Source organism: Etheostoma cragini, chromosome 8 (assembly GCF_013103735.1).
Source record: "Etheostoma cragini isolate CJK2018 chromosome 8, CSU_Ecrag_1.0, whole genome shotgun sequence".
Taxonomy (NCBI): Eukaryota; Metazoa; Chordata; class Actinopteri; order Perciformes; family Percidae; genus Etheostoma; species Etheostoma cragini.
The window spans coordinates 1,708,669-1,729,484 of NC_048414.1; the positions used below are offsets into that span (position 1 = coordinate 1,708,669).

Below are 20,816 nucleotides of genomic sequence, written 5' to 3' on the forward strand. Positions count from 1 at the left end.
TCCCTCTCTCTCTCTCCCTCTCTCTCTCCCTCCCTCTCTCCCTCTCTCTCCCTCTCCCTCTTTCTTCATGCTCTTTTAATCAGTTATTGTTGAACACCAGTTAACGAGCTTTAATAGAGATACTTATTCTTTTTTTTATATCTATCCTAGGCTATTTATTTCTGATAATTTTTATTTACATGTCTTGCAGGTGTGTGTGTGTGTGTGTGTGTGCACAACATAAAACTTCAACATAAGAGGAATGTAGCACAATATTGATGTAAAAGCAGTTATAAATAACCTATGTGACTATAAAATTTGGTGTGGTTAAAATTAACGTGAATCGGGATGATTAATCGTGATCTCAATATTGATCGAAATAAGCGTGATTATCATTTTGGCCACGATCGTTCAGCCCTATATTGAGTGTATGATGGTAATTAATTTGTAATCAAGGTTAAACAATAAAATAAGCTTTTTTTTCTCTCTGTCTACTGTAGAATGACACATTCAAGTACACAACATTTGGTCTCAGCGGTCCCAACTACTGCCAGAAAACGTTTAGTTACGTTGTAACCCGAGTTCTCTGAGTGAAGAGACTTTCTCCCCCCCCCCCCCAACATGGAATAAGCAACCGTGTAACTTCGAGTTAAACAGGAGAGCGTTGACTTTGTGGAAAATCTTTCAGTGCTCGTTGTTCGTTTGGTGACTTTCGATTGAATAAAGGACTATTCTTCCAGTCTTATTTCTTCGTGTTCTGTTTAAAATCTTGTCTCGTATTGATCTTGTGAACCAGATCTCGTGTCTCGTCTCATGAGCTAGACATGCTTTCTCCTAAATTGCTGTTCATTTTTATATATTCTTGAAACTAACTTGTGGCACAAACCTTCCTTCTAAATAAATTGACAAACCCTCGATACACTCTTTCTGTTGCAACTTGTATGCGATCCTGCGCAGGTGTTGCGGGGCAGCTCGTTACCTGGATAGGTTGAGTTGTTGACAGCTTGTCTAACTGATGGAGATTTAGGACAGAAGTTTAATGATTCCTGACAGTTTGAAATGGGAGAGTCAGGCGGGGATTGGTTTTTCACACCTGTATGTGATGAATTCTCATTTTAAAATCCATGCCTGTGTCTACTGTAAATGAGGCAGCAATGTATATTTAGGAGAAAAGCATAAATGATGAATTACCCAGGGAGGGGAATGGTACGGATGGACCAGACCCAAACACGACCCCTTATGTGGCCGCACTGGTAACCGCTGTCTTGGTGTCAAATATTGTTATTGATAGGCCTGTAACACTTATTGCACAATTGTCTAATTGTCAATTTTTCTTTAATCTTTAACCTAACATTAGCTTAGATCCATAAGGCGTGTGACTGGTAAATGTTTGTGCTTTAAATATGCCAAATGGTAATTATAAAAGTGATTGTTAGACCATATATGTCTTTTGTTGTTGGTGACTCAATAGATTTTTCAGAGTAAAATAATATAATAAAGAGGCGATGTTTACCTAATTGGCTTTTTACATGTAGTATTAATTACTTTATTAGGGTCGCTTAACAGATTGATCCTGAAATTCATTTAAAACAATTTGTTTCCAAAAGTGATGCATAGATATTTTTAAATTTGACTGAAAGAGACAATTGCATTATATTGTAATACAATCGGCAATTCTGAGTCAACTAATTGTAAGCAAACATTTTGAATTGTTACAGCTCTTGGATTGTAACACTAGCTGCACACTTGATAAGACTTTATAGCTATTTTCTGCAGTTTATTAGCTGACCAAATCGACGAGGATGCACCTTCACTCAATGCAAGTCAATGGAGAGTGGAGGGTTGTCGGGGGGGGGGGGACTTAAATGCACTTCATCTCTGTGCTGAGCACTTTTATCTGGATGGAACTGGAGCATGAAATCAATGAACAATATACCTTCTTTTCTATTAAGTATAACTTTGGAAAATGAAGGGGTTTTCCAAGGTTTTCTTTGGGCATTCATGTTGATTAGATGATGTGATTATTGTGACACCGTTTCTCACCGTCAGCACGCGTGTAGCTGCTGGGTTTCTGCGGGTTAACGTGATGTAAAATGGCTCCCCGTGTGCGGATTACGTCCGTATCCAACACCGTGTTTTGGAGTGTAGTCACATCTTTATTTGCAATGTTGACATTTTGTCCTGAGGGTAAAGGAAGTTCAGTAGACGTTATGTTTTGGACAGGATTACAAGAGGTTGGTAGGTAGGTTACATCTTTAAGGTTTTACCTGGATGTGGTGCTAGAGGAAGTGTCATGGGGTCACCTAAATCATTAATGACAATGTCCACTGTGGGGAAAGAGTCTGTGTATAGCGAACTGGATGGAACTGGACAGAAGCACCCAAAAAAAAGTCTTCCACCGTCTCGGTCATTCTGTCCGATTTATAAATTGTGAATGTCAGCGAGACCCTGGAAACTGCAGCACTTAGTAAAGAAAACGATGGATGAGAGAAAATGAAGGAAGCAGATATTTGAGTTTTGAGTTTTTCTGACAGCAGTGTAAGAAAGTAGTGAGTGTAATGTTTTCGTCGGACACATTCCTCGAGTCGGACATTTTCCCTCCTAATAGAACGACTCTCAGAGCTTCACTGACCTGTAGTTGAAGATGATCTGACACCATTTTCAACAGAAAGGTCAGTGTGACTCGGATCCGAAGCAACGAAAGGACATATCCAGGATAAAGCCTGACATTGCGCCGCATATCCTGCTTTGCCCCTCTCCTTCAAGGTCAAGGTCAAGGTTTATTTATAGAGCACATTTACAAACAGTCGCTACCGCCCCAAAGTGCCCCAAACTGAATATACCAAAAACAACAAAAATACAACAACTAAAAAGCTTTGCTCAAGTCAATACAACAACAAAATGTCACAGCTCAGCTTGTGTTAAAAGCCAGTGCAAAAAGATGGGTTTTTAAAAGTGATTTAAAACTCCTTCCGCTCTGTGTGTTGACGTTCTCAAAATCGCTTCAAACAATCGAAACAACAGCAGCAACTTGGCGCTAGCGAGTTTTGCAACAAGGCATGCCCGCTTCTTGTTTTTCTGTGAATGAAATGTGTTTACAGCTTTTATTATCTAACTGGGACATTTTGGGGCCGATTGGTGACTGATGGGCGGAGAACACGCGGCGGTGCACCGGTAATGGCAAACGAGGTTTAACCGTGTATCCGACTAATTTAAATGGCTTACGTTACTGTTTTGTGTGAACAGTTGACTTCATTTAATATTGCATCTGGCGTTTTATTTCGCGGGGTGCATTCGTTCCACCAAAACGAGTTCCTCACCAAGACGAGTTCCTCACCAAGACGAGCTTGCAGAGCCACCGTCGCCGCGTCTGGAGCCTAGCGACGCCTGAGACCATTGTGATTGGTTTAAAGAAATGCAAAGAACCCAGAGAGGTTTCTTTCCTCCTGTCCCAGGGTGCATCTGTGGTGTAGCCAGACCCATGTCCGCAGTGCTGTGTGGAGATAGGTCTGGCAATGCAAGGTGTGTGTGTGTGTGTGTGTGTGTGTGTGTGTGTGTGTGTGTGTGTGTGTGTGTTGTAATGCCTTAAACACACAGAAATGTGGTTTATCAGACCAGTATGGGGGTCAGGTGTCTGTGTGGCTGCTGATAGGCCGCGGCGGTCAGCTGCTGGTGTTTATAAAGGGAGGGGAGGAAGTGTGTGTCTTCGGGGAACGATGGCCCTCGCTCCCAGAGCTGCACAGACGGACTAATGTCTGTGTGCAGGAGATAAGACTGAGACGAGAATCGGAGGTAATGGGAACCGTTTGGCGCTCAGGAATGTAAAAAACATTCAGAGTTTGACAGAAAAACATCGGGGCAGCAGTGCAACGGGAGCTATCTTGCGTGGCTTAGTGTTAGCTCACATCCCTGATGGTCATTATGGGATGTGTGGTCTTGTGGAGTTTCAACTTCGGCTGCACAGTGTAAGGGAAATATACAACATGCAATAAAATCGTTTAATATTGCAACAACGGTATTACTTATGATGAATAAAACATGTTAAAGTGCACTCGGTGCAGAATTTGCTGCTTGTTTTTTCCTGTAAATGATTGTAAAGATTAACGAAGAATACGTTTACGGCATTTACTGACATTTCGGGACCGATTGGAGATCGTTGCCTGGATGAATAAAATATGTTGAAGTGTACTCGGTGCAGACAGCTCATGTTGTCCAAAATTCTTTCATTGAACAGATCACTAAAAGCGTTGCGAAATGAATGAAAGTAACATTTTTAGTTTTTTCGTACTTTTGAGCATTTTTATCTTGCAATGACAATTTATTGTTATTTAATAAATAAATAAATAAAATAAATAACGTTACATTATTTAACGTTAGCTGTTGTTTAATGTTAGCTGTTAGCATTTTCCCTGTTTCATCCAGCGGCTAGCTAAAGCTAGGCTAACGTTACATTGTTTAATGTTAGCTGTTAGCATTTTCCCTGTTTCATCCAGCGGCTAGCTAAAGGTAGGATAACGTTACACTGTTTAACGTTAGCTGTTAGCATTTTCCCTGTTTCATCCAGCGGCTAGCTAAAGGTAGACTAACGTTACACTGTTTAACGTTAGCTGTTAGCATTTTCCTTGTTTCATCCAGCGGCTAGCTAAAGGTAGGCTAACGTTACACTGTTTAACATTAGCTGTTAGCATTTTCCTTGTTTCATCCAGCGGCTAGCTAAAGGTAGGCTAACGTTACACTGTTTAACGTTAGCTGTTAGCATTTTCCCTGTTTCATCCAGCGGCTAGCCAAAGGTAGGCTAACGTTACACTGTTTAACGTTAGCTGTTAGCATTTTCCCTGTTTCATCCAGCGGCTAGCTAAAGGTTGGCTAACGTTCCCTGCTGCTGATTGAAATGTAAAGTCAAGGCACTGAAATAAGGCACTGGAGTTTTTGTTCTTATTTGGTCTCGTTACCACCAATTTCGTCCGCATCGGTGTCCTATTGGGACCGCGTTTTGGTACCCAGCCGTACTCTGGCCTGTCCTGCTGTCCCGGGCGTCCACTCACCACAGACAGTTGCCTGGTTCGTGGACTAATCGAGCTGTGTCACTGCAGAATTAATTAAGGGGAAACAAAATTGATATTTGGTGCAATGTCTGGCCTGGTGGGGGGTTCCCGTTGTCCTGGCGACCCGCCGGACCTAAACGCGGTATCAGACTCCTTTCTAGTGACCTCACCGATGGATGGATGGCGGTGTTATTACTGATCGAAAGGATGGACGCAACAATGAAGACAAGATCCAAGTTGTACGAAAAGGTTGATTATCCTAAAAAGAGGAAAACTATCCCGTCTCTCCTTCCCTGGCTGCGTCCGGCTGCCTTGCTCATGGGCTGCAGACAGAGAGAGAAGCCGAGCTGAGAGAGAACTGCAGAGCCGGTTGGTTTACGGACCAGACAGGAGATCTAGGCAGGTGTCTTCTGCTAAAAGCGGCAGCCTTGGAATTGCAGTCTGATATAATTAACCCCCCCCCACCCATTAATCTAAGACGTCTGACAGATATTCCTCGCCCTTGCTCGGTTCATGTTCTCTCACCAGAGCTGCAACCTGACAGCCCTAAGTGCTACCGGGAACGAGTAGAAGTGGTTTTTCACACACACACACACACACACACACACACACACACACACACACACACACACACACACACACCGCAATATTGATCCGCCAAAGGGAGGTCCTTGCTGCTGCCCACATAAGCTGTAAACGGTCCTGGATCACCCATCATCTCAACTCAAATTAAAGCCCTAAGCATTAACAAACATGACTGTGCACCACATAATAAGCGTGCGCACACACACACACTTACACACACACACACACCTCTGCTTAAACGTCGTCACCCCCTCTCATTGGTCTCCAGCAGCGGGTCGGATACTCGCCCGTCTCAGCTGGAAAACGTGACAGCCGTTAAAGTTCTCGTCTCTGCTGTAACCTGGAAACATCTCCTCTTCACCGGGAACACCAACATCAGAGCTGTTTTTAGCGGGTTTAGCAGGTTTAGCAGGTGTTGTGCACAGCTGTTACCAAGGTGCTGATTAATGTATGAAAATTCTACTTTTAGCCTTCTCCAGACTTGTGCCTTGTTACACGAATGCTCTGGCAATTAATCATGCCACTGTACTGCAGTTTGACTCAGTGCTCCTTTCAATTAAACACTTACAATTACTAAGGCGTAGGGGTGTAAGATTCAACAATACCAACTGGTATCCGGTTGTATTATCACAGATAAAACTACATCCATGCATGTATGTATGTGTACATGTGTACCCCTGCTTCGGTCTAAATGGGCAAAGATTCTGCCGAAAGCCCGGTTCTAACGTCATGGATCGTCGACTGAAGCTTAGCTGTCAATCAAACGACGCTGCTGCAGCGTTAGCAATGCTGTTGATAGAGAAGGGTGTGTGGGTGTGTGTGTGTGTGTGCATGTGCGTGTGTGTGTTTATATGTGTGACTGAGACAAAGGAGTTAAGTAGCTCTCTTTCCACTGTTATTGCGTCGTTGTAAATGTCAGTTTTACATTTGGGGGTCTCCCTTAGTAAAGGCATGTGTCACATCCGCTGCGCCATCGCCCCATATTCCAGAATATCTCAATATGATTAAAAATCCTGATTAATTATCGAGACATAAGTTTTGTCATGGCCACACAACCAGCTTAAGAGCGGTGACCTCGTGCACTTATATTTTTCCTTGGTTTTAGTTGATGTGTTATTGTTTTGACATCTTCATTTGTTGCAACCATTTATTCAGTTACAAATAACTTAGAGGACACTTGTTTCATTTCACATGCATCACGCTTTATTTGATTTATTGACAGTATCGCGCACTATTAGTTACTTTTGGATGTTCATGCTGTTATATAACCAGTTTTTCTTTAGAGCTTACCAGTTCAAGGAGCAGCTTTATAGGGGAGGTGGCCTAATTGGACAATACCACTAGTTGAAATGTCCTGGGGGGGGTAGCTTTATTCTCACTGTAGGTATTCTTGGGTTTAGATGTTATATAGAGTAATCTTTGTTGAGATAAGATAAGTTAAAGTTTATTTTATTTGGAATACATTTTTAGGAAGGTTTGGCCTTATTTGTTTCTGAAGTTAGTTTGCAGTTATTGTTTGTCTCCCCCTGTGTGTTTAAATTGGTTTGATCCGCCGATATATAAGCCCCCTTTGTTTCTTTGTTAGGTCAGTTGGATGTTTTTGAGTCTCTTATGTTCAGAGCTTCAGTTGCTGTCTGTTTATTTGACCTTGTTTAAAGGCCCAAACATTATCTTTATGTTGTTCTAACTTATTTTTGGGAAATAAAAACTCTTACTTTTGAATTTCTCTTGTGACTCCTCATGCTTAACTTCTTGGTCCCTCACAGTATGGTGATGTGATCGTATCATGGGTCCTCTGGGGAGACTTTGAAAAAAAAAGGTTTCTTGGTTAGAAAAGTAAGACTTGGTAACATTTGAACACCGCTCAGGTCTGAACTGATTGTGTTGCATTATAGAAAGGCTGCAGCCATTTTGCCTCCAATAACTTTATTAATAAACGATCTTTTGAAATGAAAATTTACTGTGACAGCACGTGTGGTTTTTGGGGTTTATTTTGTCCTTCTTCACAGCTGATGAATGTTGTCAGTTTGACATCTTGCTTTTAGATGAGTTTTCGTTGTTGTTGCATTGTTTCATTATGATTGACAGCTTGACAGTTGCCTTTGACTGGCTGTCCGGTTGGCTTGAATCATATCTCCTGAGGAGGCGTCGCTCCGGCTCAATACCCAGTTTATTTGTTCTGCATGAGAACCCGATACTGATACCATTCAGTAATGTTTGGATTCACTTTCAGTCATTTTAAAGGGATAGTTCTGATGTTTTTTAAGTGTGGTTGTGTTAGTTACTTGAGCAATATTATACAAGTGTGTTTGATTTAACGTCATTGTTGGCACATTGATGCGGTTAGGACCACACTACAGCACTGATGTCCTGTTATTGTACAGCGATGGTTACCAACAAAACGACAGTTATTATCAAACTGTATTCTTATTGTGGGGGGCGATTAGTTCTCAAAATAAAAAAGACTTAAAGAAAAGAAAAAGCAACAGATGATTTCTAGCCTTCCTGTTCAGTCAGCCGGTCAACTTAAGCCAACGTTTGACCGGTAGCGTGTGTGTGTGTGTGTGTGTGTGTATAAATTATTCAGTTTGGGAAATCCCATAATCTGTACAAAGCTAACGTTATCTTAAATTGTAATGCAATTTCTATGTTGCCCATTTTCAGCAGCCATTCATCCGCTGTTCCAAAGGCACATTCTGTTTATGATCTATCATTTTAAACCCTTTTGCAGTTAGGTTAGCACACGATGTAATCTGAAAACTGAGCCCTGGTTAAAAAGGCAATGCAACTGATCTCAGCTGCTGTTTGGTCTCTTATGGCGTGCCATGGAAATTTCGAAGTGACCCCAAACCTTTGACCGGTAGTTTATGTAAACAGCATAATTGCTTTGCTAGATCAATCTTGTTGTAACTAAGACATCTGCTAAAAAATAACTAAATAATTAGATTAGATGATACTTTATTTATCCCACAGCGGAGAAATTACCCTATTACAGCAGCATTTTCTACAATGAAAGCAAAACAAACAAACATGTAAACACACAAGAAAAACAGGCAAACAACAGACAACGTGCAGAAGGTAGACGGAAGTAAAGTGGCGCCAAATAAAGGTTTTGTAAAGTAAAGTGCGGTTGCCGTAGTGCAAGAAAACAACATTGCATTGTAGTAAGTGACGTTAAAATTAAATTGAATATGTAATTAAAGTGATAAAGCAGAAGCAGGTAACCATAATGTACGTTATATTCACCTGTGACCATAAATAATATTGAAAAAGTTAGTACTTGTAATGGAAATATAAATACAGATAAAGATATACAGAGTGTTTGGATTAAATGAAAATAAAAAAAAACTACGTATTGCGTAATGCTACAGATTGGCAGAGGTGAAAGATGGGTCTTGAGGCGGGACTGGAAGATTGTGAGGGACTCGGAGGTGGGGGTCTCTGGTGGGAGGGAGTTCCAGACCCTGGGAGCTGCCCTGGAGAAGGCTCTGTCCCCAAACCTGCAGGGGTTTGGACTTGTGAGTGCAGAGGAGACCGGCTGAGGTGGATGTGAGGGACCGTGAGGGTTGGTAGGGGGAGAGGAGGTCGGTGAGTTAATCATCTCGGCTCGCTGAGAGCCAACACGGCCCAGACATTTTAGACATGTTGACACGCTGACCTCCAAATGGTTCTACTACGCCTCCACCTGGATGCTTTCTGTGTCTGATGGAGCACAGATGTGCATCCTCCACTTAAATCCATTTCCCGGACAAAGCCGGGGGAGATGTGGCGGCATGAACAGACATTCAAGTGAATTGTGACAGGTGGCTTTTCACAGAGAACATCCAGCTTCTTTTCAGGTGTTCACCCATCGTTGCCTTCGCGTAATACATCCGTAAGAGGGAAGCCATTATTTCTGCAGTCACCTGAAAAAGAAAGAGAGGCTCTAACATTCTGCCAAAAGAACAGGCTTCAGAACAGGAAGAGCTTTTACTGTACAGTAGTTGCAGAGTATTTCTATTTAGCGGAAGAAAGCACATCATGCACTTGTGCGTCTGTCTGCTCTGAAAAGATGGATGCGACTGAATTAAGACTACAAATCAGTTTTTGGCGGTGAAAATCACTGTCTTAAAGTTCCCATGGCGTGAAAATTTTGCTTAGATTTTTTTTTTTTTTTAACCTTGTGTTGTCTTCCCGTCGACCATGACCTTGTTGTCTTTCCGGGTCAAAATTTGGGCATTTGTCGACCAAAACAAAGTTGAGATTTTGCAAAAAACAGTCAAGATCTTTTTTCACCCCCCCCCCCCACTATGACACCTCCAGGGCTCAGTACATTTCTATTAGATATAGCTTTAATTACTTTAATTCTGTTGTTTTAACGTCTGCTGGCTGTCTCTTTGCACTCTTCTCTCTGCTCAGAGCTGTGTAATCGTGTCATTAAAGCAGATCTAAAAACCGGTCTGACTCATGCATGTTTTTAGCACGAATATCTCCTCAGGCGGCAGCTGCAGTCACACTCGTTACATATTTCACTCGGACCGGAGTTTCATTATCTGTAATGCACTTTGCGTCACATTTCCAACCTGTTAGATGGAGGGTGATACATTTTCAATGCGGTCACGACCTGCTGCCTGCCATGAATTCGCCCTTCTCTTCGCCTGTGGTTAAAGGCGAACCGCGGCGGCTCCATTTAGACACAGAAAAGCCTCGGAAGCCCACACAAAAAGCTGTCAGCAGGAGATAAGCCTGCTCACTTCGTGCAGCTGAAATTGGCGCTTTGACTCCCGTCTTCTCAGAACGTATTTGTAGCTGGCAGTGTTGCAACAAGCGGAAGAATAATGGTTTAATTTGCCCCTGACGCCGCCGCCGCCGCCCTCCCGACGCCTCATAAATATGCAGCTTATGAGCCGCGGCTTCTGGCGCCTCGGCCGCTCATGAAAACTTAAAATTCTCCTGCAACACAATGTGTCAGCCGTGGTTCACTGGGCAGAAAACACCAGGACCGGTGACATTTTCGGGAATGATTTCTTCTGGCATGACTGCTCTGCTGAGAATTGCTCCTCTGAAAAATGCTGTTAGTGTTTGATGACTTAAATGTGGTGGATAGATGAAGAGATGGATGGTAGGTGAGGCGGTCGATGGGTCTCACCCGTCAACATCTCCGAAAACCACAGGGGACGTCTTGAAATCTCAACTTCACGTGTGAGAAACAGGCAGCAGATCATATTTGCCCCTTTTTCTTGATGTAGGACTTGATGAATTATCCATTATTAAAATGTTTTTTTGAAAAGGACTCTACAACATCCTGTTGGCAACACTGATTTTTCTTTTTTTTGTTAATGTTTTTGTTCAAAGGACTTAAAGTTTGTTATCTTAAGTTTGTATTTGTATACATTTTATCAGAACTTTAATATATTTTGATGTTCTGTTACAATAAAACAAATTATTATCAATATTTTAGTGAGAACTTATAAATAACTACAAATGACTAATGTGAGGAAATCTGTTTTAAACACGTTTTAAAAAAAATGTGTGTGTGTGTGTATATATATATATATATATATATATATATATATATATATATATATATATATATATATATATATATATAAAAATAAATAAAATAACCCAATATTTGTATTGGTATCGGCATTAAAAATCTTATTTCTGGGTGATGAAGTACAACTATCATCAAAATACTTCAGTTGTGTCTAGGGATCGACCGATACTGTTTTTTCAAGGCCAATACCAATTAATTAGTCAATGAAACAGATTTTTTTGGGGAACAGATAGCGATTAACAGTGAAAATTAAAATCTTTGTGTCAGAAGTATGATTTTAGAATGTCACAAACTCCAACACAAAGCACTGTTTTAATGCTTCAAGCAAGTTTTTGAACATATGATGATAAACTCATTTTTTCAGTGCTTGTGCGCTACCAATCCAAAACTTGTAAAATAAGACAACCCAATTATTTAGCGGGCTGCCTACATCAGAACAGAACCCAGCAATTAAACATTCAGATTCGGCTCCCCTTCCTGTGCATGTCACATGCTCATTAGTGCCCCCGCGTTTTAGCATCTCCATCAGCTGGTTGACAACCGCTGTTTACAAAAGATGTGGCATATTTCTCCAGCAATCGGAGTAGACCGGGGGGCTTTTGGAAGTGACAGACATAGGGATATTCATGCATGTTCTATTAGAAACCCCTAAATACAAGCCTGGACCAAAGTGATACGTCTGCTTTATCAGATGAACTACAAGGTACTGCTAGCTATCTTATGGTTGAGTTGCTCTTTTTTTGTTCTCTCAACACACCTTTTTTTTATTAGCATACAGTTATATATTTTTGCCATTTCTGAGTTGATTCAGAACAATAAAGGATATTGCTGATCCAACAACCGTCACCAGTAAGGTAGGACAGCCTCTATATGTAGCCTGGGAGGCAGAACAACAAAAATATGACTATAAAGAGACTTTTGGGAGAAAATGAACCCGTATCTTAGGTCCTTTTAACCCTTGTGTTGTCCTCGGGTCAAATTGCCCCATTCCAAAGTGTTTTATGTCAGAAATATGGATTTCTTTCGAAAGAATTTCCCAAAAATAACATGAATGATTCCATACAACGTTCCTTTCATTGAATTTGTTTGGGTGTTTCATTTAGTCTTTTAGCATTTGTATTCTTTAGTTTAATGGTTTCAAAACGGTATCCGGACTAAACTTTGACATATTAACCTCTGTGATCCACTCAGCATACTCTGATCTTAACTATTAGTCAAAATAATTCATTATTTCTGCCTTTTTAACTTAAAAACGTATGTGTAATTTGATATAAAGGAGGTTTGTTGACCATGAATTCCAAGAATAAGAATAAGGAAACCTCTTAATAAACCAGCTCAGGTTTTTAAAAAAGCGCCAAGAGCATGGAAAAAGTGACAAATAAATCAGAAAATTTTTCAATTTTCACCTGGAAGGACAAGTTTGGGGTTAACGGGAAGACCTTCGAGTCTTTTTCCAGCCACAGTGAGACACATTCGTCTCCCTACGTTGTTTCTGGAGGATTCGGTTTCGGTTTCTATTGAAAGGCATTTGTTAGATAATGAGCCTCTTCTCTTGTAATGACGCTGTCAGACTTTAACAATGAGTCTAATCTTGTACTTGTTCTTTTTCTCATCTGTCATTCCTTCCTATCATCATCTTCTGCTTCTTCCTCTCCATCTGTTTCTTATTGATTACCCAAACCCCCTCTAAACTTCACTTCCTTTTCCTTCTCTATCCTCTCTCTCGTCCCTCTCAGGTGAACAAGCAGCAGCTGCAGGCGGTGAAGGAGCGTTTCCTGGCCTTCCTCAACGGGGAAACTCAGATCGTGGCGGACGAAGCTTTCTGCAACGCCGTTAGGAGCTACCATGAGGTGAGGCGATTTTGTCCCCCTTTTGATTCTACTCTTACGCTGATCTTACAAGGACCGATTTTCCCAGTGATTCCACTGTCACCAACTTATTTCCGACATCTGAATGGAGTCCTGAGAGTCTTGGCAGAGTTGGGCGTGCTTCTGTCGTCTCATTCGCTTGGTGTAAGCTGGTCATAAAGCTCAGTCCAGGTCAGTCTTTTTCTTGCTTGATGTTCCGTCAGGATGGGAAGCAAGGGAAGGAACCGGGGATTTTATTTAAGAACGTGAGACCTAGTCACTGTTCCAAACCCTCCCACCTCTACTTGTGTTGGAGTACAGCTGTGAGCACAGATTACAGTGAATTTCCTTACTCTTATTATTCAATTTTTGCACTCCGTGTCTCTTATCTGTTGCTCCTGTCCCTCCATCTCCCCCTCTATCTCCCCCCCTGCTGATGTGCCTTCTCATCTGGCATGAGATGGAGATCTTATCAGCCACTTACAGCTTGTCTCCTTAATTGCAACTCTGAGACGAGGGGATGCCCCTGAAACTCTGCTGCAGATAAGCCCAATGATCAAAGTAAGACGACTTGTCTTCCTCAGTGGCCACCATTGTCCCAATGAGATTGGGCACAAAACGCTTGTCATGTTTCAAATGTCCTCCCGAGGCATCATATATCGTTTTGTGGAGTCAGAGCATCAGTAACGGGGCATCACCACCCTGCACACACATAAAAACAACAGCAAGGATTTGCACTGTTTTTCATTCATCATATGAACACAATGCAGATGTTCCACATGAGGAAAGAGGGCTGTCACAGCAGAGAAACACAAGAGGATCTATGATCCGCTCTGCTCCTACGTTTTGCATCATCCTCACAGACAGTTTAAGTTTGACTGTTTAAAAATAGAAAATACACCCTGAGTAGGTTTAATGCAAATACAAGCATAAAGGTACAGAGACCGTAGCTGCTGTGTCATTAATGGCTGTCCTGCAGTCCTCCTGTCATTTGTCCCATACCGCACATGTCCTCCTGTCTGTCCAACAGACTCATTAATTAACACCCATAAGACGTCGTGACTGCTCTGCTGCTATTCTGCTTTCCTTATTAGCATCTTGTCCATAATTTAGCTCTTGATGCATGATGATGAGACACGGTCTGTTGAAATCTGTGTCAGCAGCGGATCTCCAGCGAGTCTAATAAGTCAATAAGATTGTTAAAGGAGTTTTTGTTTCTGGAAAGAGTTCTAGAGAAAAGGGACTCATGACTTGTCTACTTAAATGAATGTGATTTTAAATGAGAAGAGAGCAATTTGCACAGGATATATAACCTCATTCAGTTTTTGTTAGTAAAATTACAGATCCAAACATGCCAAGACATCCAAAAAATGAACCTATTGGATCTCTCCGGTCCGATTTACTGAAATTGTCTCTTGGAGGGTCATTTTTTACTTTAGCTCTACATAGTAAAAGGGCATGTTAAATCTTCAATCAGCTTTGCACAATTTAGTTCCAGTTTCCTGGTTGAACGACATGTTTCCAAAAAAACGTTTAAGACAAAATGCCACCGGCAAGATACGTTTGTCTTAGTTGGTGGGTGTGTCAGTGATGTTAACCAATCAGCAACAACGTGTAACCTATGTAAAGTTGTGGTATTAAAAAGGCGGCGCGCTTGCACACGCAGGGCACCTCCGTTCAAGGCACAACCATTTAAATTTTAATAAAAAATGTTGCTGTGTTTTGTTTCAGGCTGAACTTGCCCCTGGACAAGCTTTACAGACTGAAGGGACAAACTGACGTTAGCTTAGCAGACTAACTGGGCAAACTGACGTTAGCTTTACAGGCTAAATGGGCAAAGTGGCGTTAGCTTAACAGGCTAAATGGGCAAAGTGACGTTAGCTTAGCAGACTCACTGGGCAAAGTGACGTTAACTTTACAGGCTAAATGGGCAAAGTGGCGTTAGCTTAGCAGACTAACTGGGCAAACTGACGTTAGCTTTACGGACTAAATGGGCAAAGTGACGTTAGCTTTACAGGCTAAATGGGCAAAGTGACGTTAGCTTTACGGACTAAATGGGCAAAGTGACGTTAGCTTTACAGGCTAACTGGGCAAAGTGACGTTAGCTTTACGGACTAAAAGGGCAAAGTGACGTTAGCTTTACAGGCTAAATGGGCAAAGTGACGTTAGCTTTACGGACTAAATGGGCAAAGTGACGTTACCTTCAAAGACTGAAGGGACAAATCTGATGTTGGATTTACAGACTGAAGGGACAAACCATCTGCTGATGAAACAATGATTTATTGGCCGTTCTCTCCAGAGGTTTTTGACCAGCTCTAGGCACTTTAGGATGTTAGGTATTCATATTTTCACTGTATGTGAGTGAAAAGTGGTGCAATCCCAGACATGTGAATGTGAAGGAACGTTTCTGTAGCCCGGACATTGAACTGCTGGCTGTGGCGTTTCATCCTTATTATTTACCGAGGGAGTTTACGTCCGCCATGGTGATCGCTCCTTACCTTCCACCATCTGCTGATGTGGAGACAGCTGCTGACGTCATTCACAGCCCCACACCTTCATGGTTATCACTGGGGATTTTAATCATATTTCTCTGGAAAAATCTCTCCCGGACTTTCAACAATAAATTAAGTGCCTCACAAGAGACAATGCAGCTGCAAAACACAATGCACCTTTGGACCTCCTGCATGCAAAATGCCAAGGTTGCTTACAGTGCTTCTGCCCTCCCCCCCCCTTGGCAAATCTGATCACAACCTTGTCTTGCGGTCTCTTAAGTATGTTCCTCTTGTCCTGCGGCAGCCTGTCCACAAAAGGACTGTGAGGAGGTGGACTTAGGATGCTGTTATCGGTCATGGATAACCCCGACCACCCTCTCCTACCCCCCCACACTGGTCCAACAAAGGAGCACCTTCTCTAAGAGGCTCCAACATCTTCAATGTTGCACGGACCGCTACAAGAAATCCTTCCTGCCACAGGCAGAATAACTCTAACACGTCATCACTGGGTGCTAGATAAGACTCTAAGACACCACAATACTGCACTAAGTGCAACCTGCACAATAGGTTTATCCGCATATTTAACATACTATTCAAGCAGTTGCACAGTTTTTTTCCGGAACTTGTATATATTCAAACACTTGTTCTTGTATTTTATCCTATTATTATTTCATGTATGTATGTATGTATGTATGTATATTGTATCCTAGTAGTTCATTTATATTCTGTTCTGTGTGACTGATTTTGCAGCTGTAACATTATAATTTCCCATTTCATTGGGATCAATAAACATCTATCCATCTATCTATCTATCTATCCTGTGTTTCTGTCTGTGTCTCAAGGGATAAATAGAAAATGAAGTCTTCATCCATCAGTCATCACGCCGAGAGGTGAAGTGGTTTTAATTGCTTCTGTCTTGCAGTATGGAGTCATAATGTGACGGATCACAGTCAGATGAAGGTAATTTTGTTGACTGCGGGGAAACACGTTCTCAGTTTCACAGTGTTTGCATGACAAGGGATTGCAGTCAGGGTGACGGTTACAAGCATCATGCATACTAATAATAAGGATTTCTTTCTGCTTTTATGTCTGATGGAAAGTTTGTTTGATTTTATTTCTATGACTCAAACACTGACTCGATTAATCAATCATCGGAGTAGTTTTCTGTTGAGCAATTTGTCAATACAGCTCTAAAGTGAATTATCATTCTAAAATCTAAAATCATTTCTGGTTCCAGCTCCTTCAACATGAAGATTTGCTGCTTCTCTCTGTACATTGGAAACTGAATGATTTTGATTGATGCTTCTTTTGATAGGCATCTTATTTGAAGCCGTCGCCTCGGGTTCTGGTAAACTGGGAAAAAAATTTCTGTTTTGTTGACATTTGAATGCACTGCCTGGTCAAGTTTGAATCTACTCTAATAGTAGCCTATTATAGAAATCAACTGAAATCAAAGGGTGTAATTTTGGGTTCAACATTGGGGGGGCGGGGGCGATGAGATCCACTTTTGAATAATATTCCTATTTTGAGCATTAAACACTTTCTTACATTTTCTACATTCTAGTGGATGCAGAAAGCAAGTTGTGCCTTTTCTGTATGAAGTTATGCTTCAAATGTCTGTATTTATGTATACTTAAGAAAATTATTGTAGGTTTTAGGGGTGGTTGCGCTGGCCAGTTTTCATCGTATGTGGGTTGTAAACCCCTCCCTCTCCCATCCCACCTTTAAAAAAGCCTATGATGAAACCAATGGCCCCCTCAAGAGAAAAAGATCAATCCAAAAACTGATTGATGTAGAACAAAAAAAACTGTTGTATAAATTTTGTTTTCAGCCAGGTCAGTTTTAGATCATTTATAGATCTTAACATTTCCGACCGCACTTGAAGGCAGCTTCATTTCATGAGAACTGGAGAAAGAAAAAAGACAGAGCACCTGTGCGTTGTTGTTACATGAAACAGTCAGCTGTTACACAAGCTCCCGTCCAGTTAGGTGCTTGTGTTTCGTTGTCTTTTTTTACCTTCACGGCTTTTTAAAACGTTCATGTGGCAGCAATGGAGGCATTGATGTTTCCTGTTTCCTGTCCGGGACTCTTACTCGGCCTCAAAACACACTGACAAGTTCTGGTCGGCGGACCGACCCCCGCAATGGGACGCGTTGCGTTTCTCCAAACGTTGAATCATTCTCAACTTATTACAGTATTGAGGAAATGGAAAACAAATACTTGAATCCCAAAATTGAAAATAATATACCTACCCAACATAAGAATATCCAAGGTGAGGATTCGGATCCAGCCCTAGCCCCTTTTCTCCAGTGTGATACATTGCTATTAGGGAAAAAGACCTGAACATATTGTAGCTGTCACACCATCAGGGATACTGTGGCACTATGTAACAGAATGGATGTGTTTTTCTGCAGTTTATATTTATAGAGGAACATATATGTTCTGCTGGAGCTGCAGGTGTGTAACCTGTAATTTAGCAGCTGGAGTCCAGTGCTTCAGGTGTGTGACATTTGTGGAGCCCAGCAGTAAGGCTGCTGCTCAGACTGAGTGCCTCCAGCTCATAGACTTAGATTTTTCTTTATTTAACTAAGGATTTCTCACATTCTCTCTGACCTTCTGGTGTCAGATCTGCTGACCGGCATCTCATTTTAAGCTTACGCTAATCACACACTTCCTCTATGTGGAAAAGGAGGCAGTGGAGGGCAGCAGGGTAATCAAAAGCGGAAGGTCACAGGTTGAATCGATAGGTGTTCTATGAAAAATCAATATTTTCTGACTCTCAGATCTTGTCACTGCTCCTCAGCCGGAGACTTTGACCTTTTCATGAGTTCACAAGACAAATGATACAAATATTATTAAAGATTAAAGAAATGTGATATGATTTTCACCTAATTGATGTACATGTCAAACATTTTTAGCTTCCAAATATTTCAACTTGTGGAGTAATCTGTGTCTCAGCATTTTTGTCGTTGTATTTTTTTAGACTTAAAGCTACAGTGCGTGGTTTCTGTCTCCCCCATGAGGAACTCTGAGTAATGACGACAAAGCTCGGTGGACCATAAATGATTGAAACCCTTCTCTGACCGTCCACAATATTCAGAAGAAAACACAATAAACAAAATATTCAAATATCAGTATCAGCACACAACCAACCAACTGATTTAGAGCAATTACATCACTTAAAAATTAACATTAGCAAATGAAAATCCTTGATTGTCTAAACAAAAACTAAAAAGAGGAAAAAAGTAGAGAACAGACGTAATTTCAGCAGGTAGAGGTGTAGCACTAAAACCACACTGATGCTCTCACTTTCTGTTTTTAACACCGTTTTCCACAGTCACAGAAATCCTCCAGAAATAGATTAATCCCTTAGAGCTGGTGAAAGGATGTCAATGAGAAACACATGTGCACTAAACATTGTTTTATTGATAGTGGCTTGACAGAGATTAAAATAAACTGTAAATGAAAGTGAGTGGGAGGTGCATAACCGATGAATCTGGGTTGTATACAGAGGTATACAAGCAGCCAGTACTGCAGCGGCAGTTCAGCTCTTTTGTTAACCTGCTATACTGTAATGTATGTAAAAGATGTCACTTTTTTAATGCACTTTTGCCAAGAAATCTGTCCGCTAGATCCTGTAAAACTAGATACATGTTGAAATTAAAGCTGCTAGCAGCTTTGGACGTAACCTCGCGCCTCTGAGTTAGCGGCAGATGTTGCTCCTTGCGACCGTGCATTTGCGCGGCACTCAGACACTGCAAATCATCACCAATGAAAGAGCTGTGGAAGGGGGCGTGGCCAAAGCATATGGGGCGGGCCAAACATCACCAATGAAGAAGGAACTTTCTGCTGAAGCCAATGACACCTTACACAAGACTGCCTAAACGGTTCAAATGTTATTAAAAACGGGGCGTGGCCTGAGTACATGGGCGTGTTTAAAGGATAGTTACACTCCTGTGCTCAGTTACACAATTAGACCACTCATTCTAAATGTCATGTAAATCTGAATATGGCACTATGACTTTGAGCCAATTACGTCGTGTAGATGTCGTCAGGGTTGGACTCTTACGAATACTGAAAACTTTCCATTGAATTGGATAATGGAAACTCAAGAGACTCCCACTTCCTGTTTCAATGGCCATCCTGCCATGGCCATGCCCTATGACGGAAAGTTTTTTGTTTAATACCATTTCATTCCCAAGGTCTTACAATGGGACAGACACATTTTGCAGTTTATTTGGATGAAATCTCTAGGAGGAGTTTGATAAAGTACAACATGTGGAAATTGCCAAAATCGCACTAATTTTGAACTTTCAATTCAAAATGGCGGACTTCCTGTTGGGTTTAGGGTATGGCTCCAATGGAGTTTTATGTACGTCCTGACATGCTAGATATGTGTACCAAGTTCAGTTAGTCTACGTTAAACGTACTGCAGAAACTTAATTTTTTTAGATTTTGTAAAGACGTACATTTTCACCAGACTTGACGCAACCACCAATTTTGGTGAGTTTTTCACTGTTAAGACCCTCAAAATGGCAATTAATTTATCGTAATAATAATTCCTTCAGTTTCAATAGGGCCTTTGCCGCTGTCAGCGCTCGGGCCCTAAATATAGTCATCTTTTCAAAAAACAATTCGCACACCCCAAAATTGTTTCTCTGCAGGTGCGTTGGAAAATATCATCAACTTGCAACAAAGGAAAAATCCTTCAGTCGGCTCTTGCTATAGCATTACCATTTATTTACATAAAACTAACGTTTTGCTCCCTCTGGGCCTTCATCACGAGTACTTTAAACAATAAACACAACCAGGCTTAAATACGTTTTGGGACACTGAGGATTCAAGACTTGACTCAAACTCAGGTATGGTGACTCGACTGACTCTTCTTTGGTGACTCGGACCTGGACTCAAGACTCAAATACTGGGGACTGAAGACTTGACTTGGACATAAACTCAGGTATAGTGACTCGACTCAGACTCTTCTTTGGTGAATCGGACCTGGAATCGAGACTCAAACACTGGGGACTCAAGACTCGACTCGGACTTGACGGTTGGTGACTTGACTACAGCGCTGACGGACAGACAGACAGACAGACAGACAGACAAACCAAACGAACGGATAAACCAAACCGAAAACATAACCTCCTTGGTAAATATCCCACGAACTACAACTCAAAGTCTGTTAAGCTGTACGTCTGTATTTACCTTCCAAACAAACACACACACCTGTGTGGTGTACGGGGAGGCCGTGAACACACCAGGAGCGTGGCCTCTGTGCCTGCAGGCTGTGTGTGTGTGTGTGTGTGTGTGTGTGTGTGTGTGTGTGTGT

At 41.5% G+C, this 20,816-nt stretch overlaps 1 protein-coding gene across 1 annotated transcript in view; it reads left to right on the forward strand.

Moving 5' to 3' along the window:
• cadps2 (Ca++-dependent secretion activator 2) overlaps nucleotides 1–20,816 on the forward strand; it is a 159,242-nt gene that overhangs the window by 23,073 nt on the left and 115,353 nt on the right. Inside the window, exon 2 of the mRNA XM_034879016.1 lies at nucleotides 12,885–12,998. Within this exon, the coding sequence (XP_034734907.1) occupies nucleotides 12,885–12,998 (114 nt within the window). The remainder of the gene's footprint in view (nucleotides 1–12,884; nucleotides 12,999–20,816) is intronic.